Source organism: Perognathus longimembris, chromosome 1 (assembly GCF_023159225.1).
Source record: "Perognathus longimembris pacificus isolate PPM17 chromosome 1, ASM2315922v1, whole genome shotgun sequence".
Taxonomy (NCBI): domain Eukaryota; kingdom Metazoa; phylum Chordata; class Mammalia; order Rodentia; family Heteromyidae; genus Perognathus; species Perognathus longimembris.
In genome coordinates this window covers 20,358,501-20,374,387 of record NC_063161.1, presented here as the reverse complement: position 1 = coordinate 20,374,387, position 15,887 = coordinate 20,358,501, and the positions used below count along the sequence as shown (strand labels likewise).

At 40.6% G+C, this 15,887-nt stretch overlaps 1 protein-coding gene across 4 annotated transcripts in view; it reads left to right on the top strand.

The window, feature by feature from the left end:
* Cradd (CASP2 and RIPK1 domain containing adaptor with death domain) overlaps positions 1 to 15,077 on the top strand; it is a 208,436-nt gene extending 193,359 nt beyond the window's left edge. For all 4 annotated transcript variants that reach the window (XM_048358268.1, XM_048358277.1, XM_048358286.1 and 1 more), the window contains one exon: positions 14,479 to 15,077. In XM_048358268.1, the coding sequence (XP_048214225.1) occupies positions 14,479 to 14,780 (302 nt within the window). In that variant the 3' untranslated portion in view covers positions 14,781 to 15,077. The remainder of the gene's footprint in view (positions 1 to 14,478) is intronic.
* The last annotated feature ends 810 nt before the right edge of the window (positions 15,078 to 15,887 follow it).

Below are 15,887 nucleotides of genomic sequence, written 5' to 3'. Positions count from 1 at the left end.
AAAACCAAAAGCAGATGGGACATATGTAGATAAGCAGTTTTGTTTTTCATCCCTATAATTTCCTAAGTTTGATAGAACTTCAATTTTCTAACCATAAAAGCTTCTGCTGTCCTCTTTGGAACGTACTTACAGGAATGCCACCAGGAAGCAAGCTGAGAGAATATGGCATAGGGTTTTCTGGTTTGTTTCTTTCTTTTTAAAAGAAGTACCTTGCAGCTGCAGAAGGAAAATTTGAAAGTTCCTTTGAAGACTGCATTTTTCAGAATTCAGGTTAATTCCATAATGATGGATGATCCTCAAATTACAGTAAAATCTACATCCTAATGAATGCATCCTAAGTTAAAAATATCCTAAGTTGCAAGTGCATTTAATCCATTCAACTTATTGAGCATCACAGCTTAGCAGAAATGTTCGTCATAGAGCTTCAGGTGTTTCCCCTTGTGACCATGTGGCTGAGAGCTGCGGTTTCCTGCTACTGCCCCTCCTCTCAGGAGAGGACTGTATCACATATTACTAGCCTGGGAAAAGATCCAAATTCTAAATTTGAAACATAGTTTCTCCTGAATGCGTCTTACATTTGCCTTGACATAAAGTAAAAATGTACGAAGCTGAGGACTGACAAATAACCTCCTGCTGAGTGGTGTTCCTGAAGCTATTTATGAGCATTCGTTCATTTACCAGAATTTAGATGCTGTTGGTAGTAGCTGGGTCTTCTACATAGGGATGAATGTGCAAGGAATGTGATTGGCCTGCAGAAGGTGGAAGCTGCCATTGGACAAAGTGAAGCATGCTGGGGAGAATGGGAACCGATCACAAGGTGTTTCTTTTGTCAATCAATTGTTCACATGATCTTCACAAGCAATAAGACATTACTAGACAGGTGAAGGATATATTCTAAATCAACTATGAAAATCAGCTTTTGTTACTGGTATGATTGTTAAAGAGCATCTACTCCCTAAACCACTTAACTAGGGCACTTCCCTCCAAGGTCTTGGGGCTACAGAATGAATTCAAGAAGTGTTCAGAGTTCTCTGCAGCAACTCTTTTGCATGTGGGCTCTGCCTCTACCATTCCGCAGGTGTCTCTGGGTATCTGAGAATTATACTTGAACTAGTCTGAAATTGCTTTCCAGTAATCCTTTGTTTCCTCTTGGGGGATTTGTGGACATTCTGTAATCAGAACAGCCTGAGCTGAGCACAGGGACTCATCTGAAAGAACTCAGATTTTAGCCAGACAGACCTGGATTTGAAACCAGCCCTGCTTACTTACTGAGTGATTAGGGATAAATCATCTCTCCTTAAGCTGATGACCTGTTTATAAAAAGGATCATGACAGTACCTATCTTCTCAGTATGGCTTTAAGTGTACAATTGTTTCTTTGTCTCCATTTTCCCCTTTTTTACAATGATTCCAGGAGGGCATGCACGTCCATCAGCATTCTGAAACCAGAAGGGGCTTTGTTTAAACTATTTCTGAGCTTGGAATGGGGATTTATTTATGTATCTGCCATGGTGGAAAGGAAATGGCTTCCTACCTTGCTTATCTTTTCTGTTATCCATACAGCAGCTAGGAGAGAAGGCGTAGGGCTGGCTAAGCCTAGGTTAAAGAGCTGAAGGGTAATAGTATTGGGCCATGAGAGCTTGTTGTGCACATCTTTTTCTCACCTCCTTGCTAGTAGAAGAAAGAGCCAGGGCACCATGGAAAGGCAAACAAGATGCTCAGTACATCTCTCCCTGACTTTTCAGCCCCTGTGGTGGCAGGAACACCATGTGCAAGAGAGGGCAGGCCCCTTTCTCCTCTTCCAAATGCTTAATGGTTTTGTTTTTCCAGTAACGAGAGCATGGTTCCTTGGAAATGCACAAGTGAGACAAATACATCCTTCGACTCTGGCAAGTATTTAGAACTCTGTACTTTTGTGCATATAAAGTGCATGAACTATCTTCAGGAAAATCTAAAAGCCCAGAACTTATTAGCATACTTGACACCTGCTTCTAGGGGAAACTTGTGAAGCCAGCGATATTCCTTGTAACAGAGGTCCATCTGTTGCACAGGTTTTTAATTCAGATATTCTTCCTTCTCCAGCCAAGGCTGAGAGAGCAGCCAATTTTGTGGAAAGATCACTTTAATAAGAAACGAATAAAACTATCAATGCTAAATAAAATATACCACTGTGAAACTTGGGTTAAATCCCACAGGGAAGAGTATGTGAGATTAACTGCATTATATAACAAGACCGCCTTTAATAGCTGGCATGATAATTTTTGTTGTTTCAAGGAAAAAGCAGCCAAGGCTGGAGCCAGAGCACATGGTATTATTTGAAAGTGCTGCAGCCTTTGGGATTTTTCCTCTGAGAGATGTCAGGAATCAGTTTTGCTGTGATTTATGATTGTCTTAAATGTTTAATACTTTTTTACATTTTCAAAGTTATACTCTGTGCTTCCAGCAGCCTATGGATATGTTTCTGTTGCTTTGAAAGGTACTTTTTAGGTGGGAAGTTTTAAAATGATGCAGAAAAGGAGGTTTGTAGCACTGAGTGTTAAAAGGACTTCCAGTGTATGGAAGGATGAGCTTTGAGGCAGGGCCTACAGCCTTGTCCCCAGCTGCTTATGCAGACCTACCAAAGCCAGCCAGGGCTCCCTTCCCTCAGCCACAGCAGGGGCCAGACAGGCCCCAGACCTCCATCAGGTGTGGCTGGTGAAACCACCATTAAAATATATAAATTTCAGACATAATATATTGTTGGCAGTTTTATATGGCACACAATTTAATAACTAGATGAAAGCTCTACACATTGATAAAAACTGAACCCTTGAAGTGGGGTCAGGGACAAGAAGGGACCAGCACAACTGATTGCTTTTAATCAAACAAAACCCAGCTTTGTTGCGGTATAACTGACATACAGTATGCCGTGAATATTCTTAGGGTCCCATTTTGATGCATATATAGACCACTATCAGAATAATGAGCATGTCTGTCATCTAGAAAACTTTTCTCATAGCCCTTTGTAAGTCCTTCTCCTCATCACCCCCATCTTTTTGCAAACACTGGTCTGCTCTCTGTCATTCTGTTAGTTCATTTTCTAGAATTCACACAAATGGAGTCCTACAGTTCTCTTTTTGTCTGGCTTCTTTAACTCAGCATAATAATTTTCAGCTGCTTCCATGTAGAAATGAATCTCCACATTTCATCTGTTGTTATTGCACAAGTACTTCATCATACACTTTATTTACCTGTTAACACCTGATGAAGCTGCTGAGGACACCTGTATATCTTTGTATGGACATCGTTCCTTTTTTGTGTTAAACACAGCTGAACAGCAGGACTGATTGCTAGGTACATGGCCATCCTGTTAAGGGACTGCCAGACCTTGGCATCATTTCTTGTCTATTCTTTGTATTCTCGGTGTACATTTTCAAGAACCAGTTGATTATATTGATATAGATCTATTTCTGAACTTTAATCAGTTGCATGAACTCTATCAGTTACATGATCTCTATTGTTTTACAAGTACCCACTGTCATACTTTCTGTAGCTATAGCATAAAGTCTTGAAACTAAGTAATATAATTTGTCCAATGTGATTCTTTTTTTCAGTATTATTTTGGCCATTTAGGTTCTTTCCTTACAAAATTTAGAATCACCTTGTCAATTTCTATTTTAAGATATGCTACAATTTTGATAGGGAGTAATTGGGCTTTCAAGTGAATGTATCCATGAAAGAAACACATTTTTATATCTGAACAACTGGTGTTTTTTAGACTAATACAACCTTTAAAACATTTTCCAGTGTTACTCCCAAGTTATTAAAAATGCACCTATGCAAAATGGTATTACTTGATGCCAAAGGATACAAGGAAAAATAAAATGTTCTAATTCTGGTCTGAGTTCCTATGATTTCACCCTTTTTTCATCTACTCCCAGAAAGGGAGGGACAAATGCATCTGTCTCAGGCAGCCTTTCACCCTGAGGGGAGAAACCCATAGATACTTGGGAAGATCTGTGCTGCCTTGAGTAACAGTGAGCCAACTGCTGTTCCCCTTTCCTGCCTGGCTTGAGGTACATGTTCCAATCATTAGTCTGGTGTTCTACGGGATTGTCTCCCATTACTTTGGAGGCACAAATCAAATCCCTGTTGCACTACGTAGTCCTGGCTATAGGGAAGCTGCCTGGTAACTGGGATTTTAGAGGTAAGGGGCAAAAGGGAGGAGGTTAATGAATGAAGGAAGATTCTAATGAGCTGACAAGTAAGGCCACAAATCTAGAATTTTGTGAAAGCACTCAATTTTCAACTGCTGTCTCTGTAGTTTTTAACTGCCCAGGCCAAATAAAACACATTTATGGGCCAGATTCAGTCTATTGGCTACCAAAGTTCAGCCTCTGATGGATGGACTATTTTATTTGCTTTCAGGGTCAGCTCTTTCATCAGCTCCCTAAAAGATTTGTTTCAACAATTGCTTATTGAGCACTCACAATGTGCCAGGAACTTCTAGGTGCCCAGGCTATGGGGGAGCCTTCCTCTCGTGGGCTCTAGGGCCTCTTGCTTCCATGTGGGGCTTAGATGGCATGGGGAGGCATCCCAGTGCAACCTACTGTCTCCTGAATCTGACCCCTCATGTCAGACTCCCTAAGAAAAGCAAGACTGATTATGGTTGGAAAAGTCCCACAGGATTCTCTGAGAAGCTGCCATGAGAACTAATGATTGAACCTAGAATAGAAATCAGGCAGCCCAGTGTTCACCAGAATAGTACTAGTCAAACTTAGTGGAACATGAAATCTATGTAGTAATTGCTAATTAGGATTAAAATAAAGTAGGATATCATGTAGGAAAGGTAAACACTTTCTATTTTGTTAAACTTTCACTTTTTCACATGTATATATATGTATAGATAAACATATATGTACACACACATATAGAGTCTGGAAATAAACTTTAATTTTCCGAACAAAATTTTTGTTAACAAAGAGATTCAAAGAATACTTCTTTCTGTTTTATTTCTGAGATCCTTTTGTAAGCTAAACCACACTTTCTGACTGCAGCTGCTTCCTTGAAAGTGTGAGTAGGTACTGAGTACCAGCTAAGGGAAGACTCTGCAATCATACAGTCCTGACTGAGCGCCATCACCAACAGAGTAACCTCCATAGAAAGAAATTTCTGGTATCTTCCATATTGTCTGGGAAGAAGTGATGGTGTCTTTGATGCTGAGAACGATATTAGGTATCTATGCCTTCTCATCAAGTGACAAAGGATCCTGGAATTTTGAAGGTAGTAAAGTACACGAGACATGTTTCTACACACCAGATGATTTATTTTCCATTTGCCACTGAATTTGTGATTGTGAAATATTAAAAGTAGGGTCATAGGACTTGCATGGGCTAGAATGCACTTTTGTTTTTATATACTATTCCTCCTGAAAACAATACTCAAAATTACATTTTATGACAGTGTTGATGTACTTAACATTATCTATTCAAACTTTCACTTTTTTCTTTCTGATTATAAAAAGTACTTATGATTTTTTCATGGTCCCTCTCAAAAGTATTGTGAGCTCTCAGCCCTGTCCTCATAATGCCTAGTGGGTAAGCTGACACCGATTAGATTTTTTTCTTTATCATTTGTAAGTTGTACTTTTGTATTCTAATGTATATGTTTTTATAATAATGGAAATCAGCCTGTATTCATAAGAGCATCTCCATGAGAGTCAGTCAGCAGCTGGGTATTGGATAAGAGTGCATCATCAGTCCTGATTGCTATTAACAACTATCTTGAATAAGGTGTTTAAGATTTTTAAAACTTAGTAAGACAAAAATGAATGCCCTTTATGTCTCTCATTTAAGCCAATGATATGCACCAGAGTTTCTGTCACTCTTTATGATTTAGCAGATGTACAAGTGCTATAATTAACATTTACTTGTCTTATAGTTTCAAACAATATAAAGTGATCACTGAATATCAGTCTGTCTATTTTTAATCTCATTCTTTTTCTGTAATCATACAAAAAGTGGTTTATCTTTTTGTAACCCAGTGCCCTTAAGGCTTAAGGATAGAAAGCTGGCTATTATTTTCATTCATATGAGTTCTCATGACTTCATTGTGTTATAAAAACGATAATGTTCATTTAAAGAGATTTGAACAATGAAAAAATGTGCAAAGCAAAATATCACAAATTCTTTCATCCAGAAATAAGTCTTACTCACCTTAAGTGAACATGTGTTTAAGCATGTTTGCAGATGAGAAGATGGGTGGGTAGGATGATGGATTGATAAATAAACTCTAGATAGATAGATAGACAGACAGACAGACAGACAGAAATGCTTTCATGAAAGTGGGAAGTGGGATCAGGGGATGTGGCCATGGCCAAGTATTTAAAGTGATGACCTAGAGAATAGGATCACATGATATATTCTAATTCTTAATTTTTAAATCATTACATTTAAAAAGAAACTAAATAAAGAATTCTAAACTTTGGATAAATGTATTTTCACAGTTAGAAATGTTGCTCTAGCCCAGTTTTGCTTATACTGTTCACCTTTTAATCACTTGTTATAATAGCTTGTGGGCCACACTGTAATGTCTGTGCTTGGAACTTTCTCTCAGAACAATGTGAGATGTCTTTTCATTCTGCCAGAAATGGTCAGGACTCTTTGATCACACACCTGACCTCCCCCGCATCCCAAGTAGCAGTTACATCCCCAATATAATGATATAAAAAAGAACACCAACAAAAAAAAGACAAACAAAAGACCTTACTTAATTTTTTCCTCTCCAGATTTGGAGATATTAGAGTGAATCTCTTAGGATTGCTTTTGTTGAGGAATTGATACAGCTTTGGGGAGGTTAGGACTGGAAGGTGATTCTGCCATCTTCTCTGCTTCTTTGTTTTTATTTTTTGTTCACTCATAAAGTGTTAGGGGAGGATGGAGTTTTGGTGTGCCACATTTACTCAGAAGTCATCTTAAGATACTTCTTTTCTCTTTTCAAATTAAGCCTTAGATGTGGGGAGCGGTGGCGATCTCATTGTGGCCAAGTTTAGAATAGTGGTGGTTGCCTTCCTCTACCTTTGACAACATTTTTGCTATGTGGAGCTGTGTCTGAAATCCATTTTTAACTTTCTGTTTCCTCCTAGATGATATAATTTCTTTGAGTTTTAAAAGTAAGCTAAAAGTAGGAGCACTTGGTACACTGGAGCTGTTGATTGCTAAATGAGTAGGTTATAACTGAACTGGATCATTCCTGTCATTCATTCCTTTATTCAACAAATGTCTAGTGAATGAATGTGATGTACAAGGCACTATTCTGGCTGCACTGGAATGTATTACTGAGCAAAGGTGGACCAATCTCCTTTAGTAGTTAGGAGTTTACGTTCTGCATTATCTGTAAGTAGGGGTCAGTGTGTGGGACTGTGGTAGATAGCAGCAATAAATAAAGCATGTCTATAAAGTATGTATCAGAAGGTAGTTTGTGGCTGGGTGCTGGTGGCTCACGATTGTAATCCTAGCCACTCAGGAGGCTGAGATCAAATTGCAATTCAAAGCTAGCCAGAAACCAGAAGTGGTGCTGTGGCTCAAAGTGGTTGAGCCTTGAGCAAATAAGCTCAGGGACAGTGCCCATGACTGGCAGAAAATAGGTGGCTTGTGGACAAGGGGTGTCACAGAGTGGAATGGGAGTTGCAGTTGTGATTGTGGCTGTCAGGGTGGCTCTCAGAGCAGTCACACTTGAGGGAGAAAGCCAGAGGAGAGTGTCGCAGGGAGATGGAACAGCTAGGACAAGGATTTGCAGACCAAGCTGGTATGTTCAAAGAAAAAGATGAGTGACAAATTGCTGGAACTGTGTTGTGTCCCTGGTGGGAAAAATGACTCCCAAGCAAGCTGTCACATGGACCTCTAAAGTGTTTTAGACTGCTTTGAAAAGAAAATTACTGTGCCAAGAGTTCATTTTACTCTTGTCATTGTTGATTTTTTCCAGAAAGTTAAGTTTCTATGTATGGTCTTTACAAAGCAGAAATAGATAAGCGCCCCCCCCCAAAAAAAAAAAATGAAAGGAAGGAAAGAATCAAGCAAGCAAGTAAGCAGGCAGGCAAGCTATTGCTAAACACCCAGAAAGCTCGATTCTATCTTAGGAGACTTGAGAAGAAAAACAATGCACTAATAAATGATTCGTTGTTGACTTAATAAGAAGTCACAAAGCCTAAGATCTGTACAAAATAATAAAAGTGCTTGGAAAAGATAGCATAACATATTACACCTAAATGAAGCCTTAGATGTCATCTGGGTTTATCTTTCACAAATGAGAAAACAGTCTGAGAGAAGTGAATGACTTATCCCAAGCTCCAGGGCTAGCTAGTGACAGGTTTAAGTGTAGATAATGCCTAAGTCTGCTAGTCCCTGGCCCAGAGGGTGCCTTCCTTCCTGCTTGTTAATTTAGTTAAGGACTCAATTATTGCTATCAATTTTGCCATTGAACTTTCCAGACTTGACAGTCAAATCAAGTTTTCCATTATAGTAAGTAGGATTTATTTGTATTTTGCAACTTGGCTTTGTTCTTTGGAGTAGTCTGTCACTTCATCATTCTGGAAATCAGTTTCAGAAAGACCAGGTGACTTCTCTACTCTTGGAGAAAAACAGATTGTTCTGTATGATTACCTAGTAGAATAAAGACTGCAAATGCTTTTCTTTTCTGTTCTTTTTATTGATGTGTTGAACAATTGTAAATCTACAGTGTTTCACTGGCATGAAGTTTTTTCTTTTTCTTTTTAATTTTACTGTTATTATAAAGGTAATGTACAGAGGGGTTGCAGGCACATAAATTGGGTAGTGAGTACATTTCTTTTTAGACAGTTTCACCCCTTTCCTTGCTCTCTCCCAGTTTTCCCCTTTATTTCAAGGTTCTTTTCTTTCCTCTGCAGCTAGCCAGGAATGTCTTTTGTAGTCTCTTTCGTCCTCTAGGGAAAGGATTGACACTTGAGTCCTGAGAGATGGCCAGAGGTTAGCTTGCCCAGAGGAGCACATCCCTACACTTTTTACCCACCACAGATAAACTCCTTGTCTTGCCTTGGAGTACTAGGAGATTGCTGGGCTTATTGTACTTCTTGCCCTTTGTCCAATCCTTCCTTCCCCTTCCCTTTCTTCTTCTCTTCTCCTTTCTTTTCCTCTTATCCTCCTCCTCCTCCTCCTCCTCCTCCTCCTCCTCCTCCTCCTCCTCCTCCTCCTCCTCCTCCTCCTCCTCCTCCTCCTCCTCCTCCTCCTCCTCCTCCTCCTCCTCCTCCTCCTCCTCCTCCTCCTCCTCCTCCTCCTCCTCCTCCTCCTCCTCCTCCTCCTCCTCCTCCTCCTCCTCCTCCTCCTCCTCCTCCTCCTCCTCCTCCTCCTCCTCCTCCTCCTCCTCCTCCTCCTCCTCCTCCTCCTCCTCCTCCTCCTCCTCCTCCTCCTCCTCCTCCTCCTCCTCCTCCTCCTCCTCCTCCTCCTCCTCCTCCTCCTCCTCCTCCTCCTCCTCCTCCTCCTCCTCCTTCTCTTCCTTCTCTCTGTCTCTCTCTGTGTCTCTGTCTCTTTCTGTCTGTCTGTCTGTCTCTCTCTTTCATCGGTCGTGGACTAGTGCACTACCACTTTGAGCCACAGTGCCACTGCTGGTTTTCTGGTGGTTAGAGATAAGAGTCTCACAGACTTTCCTGCCCAGGCTGTTTTTGAACCACAATCCTCAGATCTCAGCCTCCTGAGTAGCTAGGATTACAGGCATGAGCCACTGGCGCCTGGCCCTTTCTTGTCGCTTCTCCCCACCCCCCCCATTCTTTGTGCTTCTCAACTTATGACATATTGTATTTCATTAATTTTTCTATGAAGAGCTTTTCTCCTTTTCACAGAAAATGCCTTGCTTGTACTTTAGTTTCTGAAAATTTGGCATTTCAGCATCACTTCATATGCTTGCTTTTATGATTCACCTGTTTGAGTCACCTGTTTGAAACTTTATCTTCTTCCTATGGAAGTTCTTATCTTCCTGTTTGTTTCCAGGAAGACCTTAGACAAATAGTATGCCCTTGTTTTTAAACCACAGCAAGTCTCATTTCCCATTTTGCTCTATCAGTGTGGATAATAGTCTGCTTTGTTGCACAGAAATCTTCCATTTTGATGTAAAAAATATCTTTAACTTTAAAAGATTTAAAAGGTTAACTTTAAAAATTATCTCCTGCCACAGGTCATGAAACTACTCCCACGTTAATTTCTACTAACTTTATGCTTTACCCTTTATGTTTGGGCCTTTATCCTCAAAGAATCTGTTTATGGTATGATGTCAAATTCCTTTTTTTTTCTATTATAAATAGCAAGTTTCTCCTAGTTTGGAGAAACCCCCGATCTTTCCCATTATGAAATTGTAATTGTCCTTAAAAGAATGATAGCTTTATGTTAAAACAGTAGCATTTGATTTAGCACATGAACGACTCCTTTTTATTCACATCTTGCTTTGTCTTTTAAATTTCTATTTGGTTTTCCCCAATGAGGTCTTATATAGCCTTCACTGATTGAATTTCTACATCCTTTATATTTCTCATTGCTTAGTTTATTTTATTTTGTATTTGATTATTGCTATAATGTTGAAACATGGTTTTATTGTTTTTGTTTTCATCTGAACTTTCACATCAGGCAATTTTGCTTAGTCCTCTTATTCAAATGGTTATATGTTAGTCATGGACTTTTTCTACATATTGGATCATATACCTGAAAATAGTGATAGCTTTATCTCTTCCCTTCAGATGGTCATACCTAATTGTCTTCTTTCTTTTTCCAGCTGGTCAGGATTTCTAATCCTTCTTCCCATGACAGTAATGACAGATATCATCTTCACCTTGTTCCCTGTAACAGAAATGCTTTGAAACATGCTCCATTAAAGAAAATGTTTATTGAAGGCTTTCACTGACTTAACCAACTTACCAGAGTTCTCCATATTCTAAGTTCTCAAAGAAATATATATATATATATATATATTTTTTTTTTGCCAGTCCTGGGGCTTGGACTCAGGGCCTGAGCACTGTCCCTGGCTTCTTTTTGCTCAAGGCTAGTGCTCTGCCACTTGAGCCACAGTGCCACTTCTGGCCATTTTCTGTATATGTGGTGCTGGGGAATTGAACCCAGGGCCTCATGTATATGAGGCAAGAACTCTTGCCACTAGGCCATATCCCCAGCCCCTCAAAGAAATATTTTTAAGTCATCAGTAGGTGTCAGTCTCCATTAAATGCTTTTTTCTTTTAACATCTATTAAGAGAATGAATTTCTTCCCCAGTCTATTGCTGTATCAAATCAAGGTTAGAGTTTTTGTGGAAAAATATTGCAAAAACAGGATTTTACATTTTATGACATATTTTCAGTGTAAATGCCTAATAAAGGCTCACTATCCTTATCCATAAAGAAAATACAAACCAAAGGTATGCTAGATTCCATCTCACTCCAATCAGAATGGCAATCATCAAAAAGCCAACAATGAATGCTGGTGAGGATCTGGGAGGGAAAAGAACCCTTTTACATAGTCGGTGGGAATTGTAACTTAGCGCAGCCACTATGGAAATGAGTATGTGGCTCCTCAAAAGCTAAAACTAGAACTACCATATGATTCTGTTGAGTCACTTCTTGGCATAATATCCAAAGGAATCTAAGTCAGCAAACAGTTGAGATAACTGCATACTCATGTTTATATCACTGCTACTCACAATAGTCAAAATATGGAATCAGCCTAAGAAAATATACTGTGTACATGTACACAAAGGAATATTATTATTTTTAATAATTATTGTCAAAGTGATGTACAGAGGGGTTACAGTTTCATATGTTAGGCCATGGGTACATTTCTTGTACTATTTGTTCTCCTCCCTCATTCCCCCCTCTCTCCTCCCCCTTTCCCTCTCCCCCGATGAGTTGTTCAGTTGGTTTACACCAAATGGTTTTACAAGTATTGCTTTTGGAGTAGTTTGTCTTTTTTAACAAAAGAATATTATTCAGCCTTAAATAATGAATATCAATTGCTAGGAAGTGTATCGAAGTAGAGTCATTGTATTAATAAGCAAAATAACCTAGACTAAGAGAGATAAGTGTCACATGTTCTCTCTCATAGATGGACTCTAGTCCTTAAAAATGAACAATAGAAAGGTAAAACATGTTCTGTTTGGAAGTAGATACCAGCAAGGAGGATGTGGGAGAAAGGAGAGGGTGAAGGTGGTGAACATGGTCAACCTACTTTATATGTACATATGTATGATAACATAACAATGGTACCTTAACCAACCTGGCACACGATCCTCCTCAGGTCACTTCTGCCTCAACTGCATGACAGACATATACCACTCTGCTGCTCAGCTTCTTCCTCTGGGATGGGGGGGGGGTCTCTCAAATGTTTTTGCCCATGTTCACCAGAAACTATGATTTTCCTAATCTCAGCCTTCTGCATAACCAGGACGGCAAGTGTGCCATTATACACAACTATTGGTTGAGTTAAGGTCTCAAGAAATTTTTGTTCACCTGGCCTCAAACTGGAATCCTCTTGATCTCAGTTTCTTGAGTAGCTATGATTGTAGGAATGTGCGACTGGCACCTTTTTAAGAGTTCTTCATGTGTGCTGAATAGTAAGCCACTCTCAGGTGAGTATCCAGCAAATATTTTGTCCCATTCTCTAGTTGTTACTTCACTCTAGTAAGTTTTTCATTTGCTGTACAAAAGGTTTTTCTTTTAATGCAAAGCACTTATGTTTGTCAGTTCTTGCTCTTATCTCTTGTTGAAATCCTGTTCAGAAAGTTGTTGCTTATGTAAGCAAGACTAGAAAGATATGTCTACTTTATGGAACAAACAAAATCAGTACTGGAATGTAGCGAGCACACATGTTGAGTCAGAATCGACTTGGAGGACCTTTTTGCTTTAAGATCATGATCAGCTACTATGAAAAATATACATTGAGTTCTCTTCTGTGTTGGCAAGAGGAGTTTGTAGATAGTGAAGATGGGATCTCTGCCCATGATGGGCTTGGACAACAGCAAAGCCGTGTATAAAACAGACTAGAGCTGACTCTAACTAAATGCCATAGGGGTTGGAAAAGACAGTTTTGAAGATGGGACAGCTATTGATAGGTATGAGGGAGGGAGGAGGGGATAGTAGAAGTAGGGGCTGCACTGTATTGTGCTCATTCATGTAATGAATGAGAAATGAGTGAGGGGCAAGAGAGTGTAGCAGAGGCACAGACACTCCCCTTGTTAAACAAAAGCAAACCTTGCCTCAAATTGGCTAGTACCAAGCAAACAATGCACAACTTTGTGCCAGGTCAGTCCGTCGAAAAGTGGCAGCCAGGGAAAGACCACCCCTGCTGATCCTTCAGAAGCAGTTCTAGGAAAAGGAGGTTCTCTAACAAAATCTTGAGGATCGATCCACATTCAGATCCATAAGCAAAAGAACCACTTGAAGGGGCGAGTGAACAGAGAGACACTCAGTTACTCTCATACTTAGCACATGGACGGCAGGCAGACTGAAAGCAAGTTTAGGAAATGCAAGGTCAGCTTCTGTCCTTGCCCCTGTGGGCTTGGCCTGGGTAGTAACTGTTCTCGTGGCCTCTGTTGCTAATGACCAACCCTGCTTAGTACTGGCCCTGCTCTCCACTCTTCCTACGGCCTTACAGCCACTGCAGATTGGTTTTTCTCAGCAGGGCTCTGGGCTTTGCTTCTTTAGCAGCCACATGTTTTCTTGGTAATGTTTCATGTTGAAGAAGCCAGCAGAGAGGAGGAGAAGGTTCCCTCCCTTGGAGAATCCAATTTTGTTCAGGCTCCCTGCAGGCCCAGAGGCCTGGGCCCAAATGAACCAATCCTTGCAGCCATTCAGAAATCCTCCAGAACTCCTGGCTGGACCTTTAGAAAAACAGTGGAAGCTGTTACAAAGCAGTAAACTCAATGTATCTTTTACATATTATATTCAATGTATATTAAAGAGAGGAAATAGACTAAAGTACTATCATCAGAGTTTTCTGGTGGAGAGTTTATCTTTTGTTTTCTTGCCTTCAAGTTGCCTGCAGCAAACATCTTAATAGATGCTAAGTGACATTTCTTTTTTATGTGTTTGTGTAGGAGGGGTGGTGGTGTTGGGGTTTGAAGAACTTAGGGCCTGGACACTGTCGCTGAGATTGTTTTCCTTATGTTAGCACTCCATCACTCAAGTACTCTACCACTTGAGCCACAGCTCCACTGCTGGCTTTTAATTGGGAATAAAAGCCCCTTGGAAGGATGGGTTTGAATCTGATCCTTGGATCTCAGTCTCCTGAGTAGCTAGGATTACAGATGTGAGGCACCTGTGCCTGGCTCTAAGTAACATTTCTGAATCCATAAAGCATGATGATGTACTGAGCAGCTTCCAAGATATCCAGTACTCTCCACGTGGAGGTGTCATGAGCTCCCCACCCTGCCCACAACTGTCCTGTCTGAGATGTTGGCCTGCTTGGTTCACCTGTGAATCTTTCTCCTCTGCAGGTGACCGGATGGCTGGGATTCCCACACACCTCCTCAACAGCTCCCCTTCAGACCAGCAAATTAACCAGCTGGCCCAGAGACTAGGTCCAGAGTGGGAGCCGGTGGTGCTATCGCTGGGACTGACTCAGACTGACATCTACCGCTGTAAGGCCAACAACCCCCACAACGTGCAGTCGCAGGTAGTGGAGGCCTTCGTCCGCTGGAGGCAGCGCTTCGGGAAGCAGGCCACCTTCCTGAGCTTGCACAAGGGTCTCGAAGCCATGGAGGTGGACCCCTCGGTGCTCCAACACATGCTTGAGTGATGCACCCAGCATCCACTGGGGAGTGGGCCCCTAAGTCACACATGCTCAGTCCCAACTTTCCTTCAAAGCATGTAGTTTCTTGTTTGTTTATTGCTTTCAATGATAATAGATGGAAAGAGAAAACAGGGTTTCTCTTGATAGTACACAGAAGGCTAGATTACTCAGTACAGTACATTGATGCCACCATTAATTGTTTTTAATTACTTAAAAAATTGAATTGTTGCTGTGTGCTGGTGGCTCACATCTGTAATCCTAGCTACTTAGGAGGCTGAGATCAGAGGATCAAAGTTCAAAGCCAGCCCGCGCAGGAAACTCTGTGAGACTCTTATCTCTAACTGCTGAGAAAAAGCTAGAAGTGATGCCATGGCTCAAGTGGTAGAATGCTAGCCTTGAGCAAAAGAAGCTCAGAGACAGCCCCTAGGCCCTGAGTTAAAGCCCCAGAACAAAAACAACAAATTACATTGTTGTAACTGTGCAGTTTAAAACTATATAGTGATTGTCTTTTAATAGATGGTAACGCATAGTGGGTCCCCTAGAAAAGTACCTTCTAACAAAAAGAAAAATTAAGCAAATAATCAAACAGAAACCCAACAACCACAGCACGTTACCACGGTGCATGCAAGTGTCCTATCTATAAAGACATCTCCTTTTACGTTGCCTGGAAACTGAACTATGGACTTTGTTATTCTTAATGATGATGATAATAAAATGTGAATTATTATAAAATGTGCCCCTTTCATGAAAAAGCACTGTTTTTTTGTCCCTCACTTTTGTATTGCTTAGATGTCAGGTGTAAAATTTCAGTAGACATTTAGGTGGAACAGAAGAGACAGAAAGAATGAAATTGCTAGTCCCCTCTCCCCCATCAAGGTAAGTGACTCAGGCGGGATATCTGTAAGCAGAGATAAGGAGCTCCTTGCAAGGGACCATCCTGGGTTCCCAGGACCTTCCTTTTTAAAACAGTTTAAGACAATACTGTGCTGTTAATTTCAAGCATGAACTTAGGAGACAAAGGGGGCGCCATCTTTCCCTTGATGCTTAAATGACCCAAAGTGGTCTACTGGCAGGGGTCCAGGCCTTTTATTCCTAGCATGCTCTCCCATATTC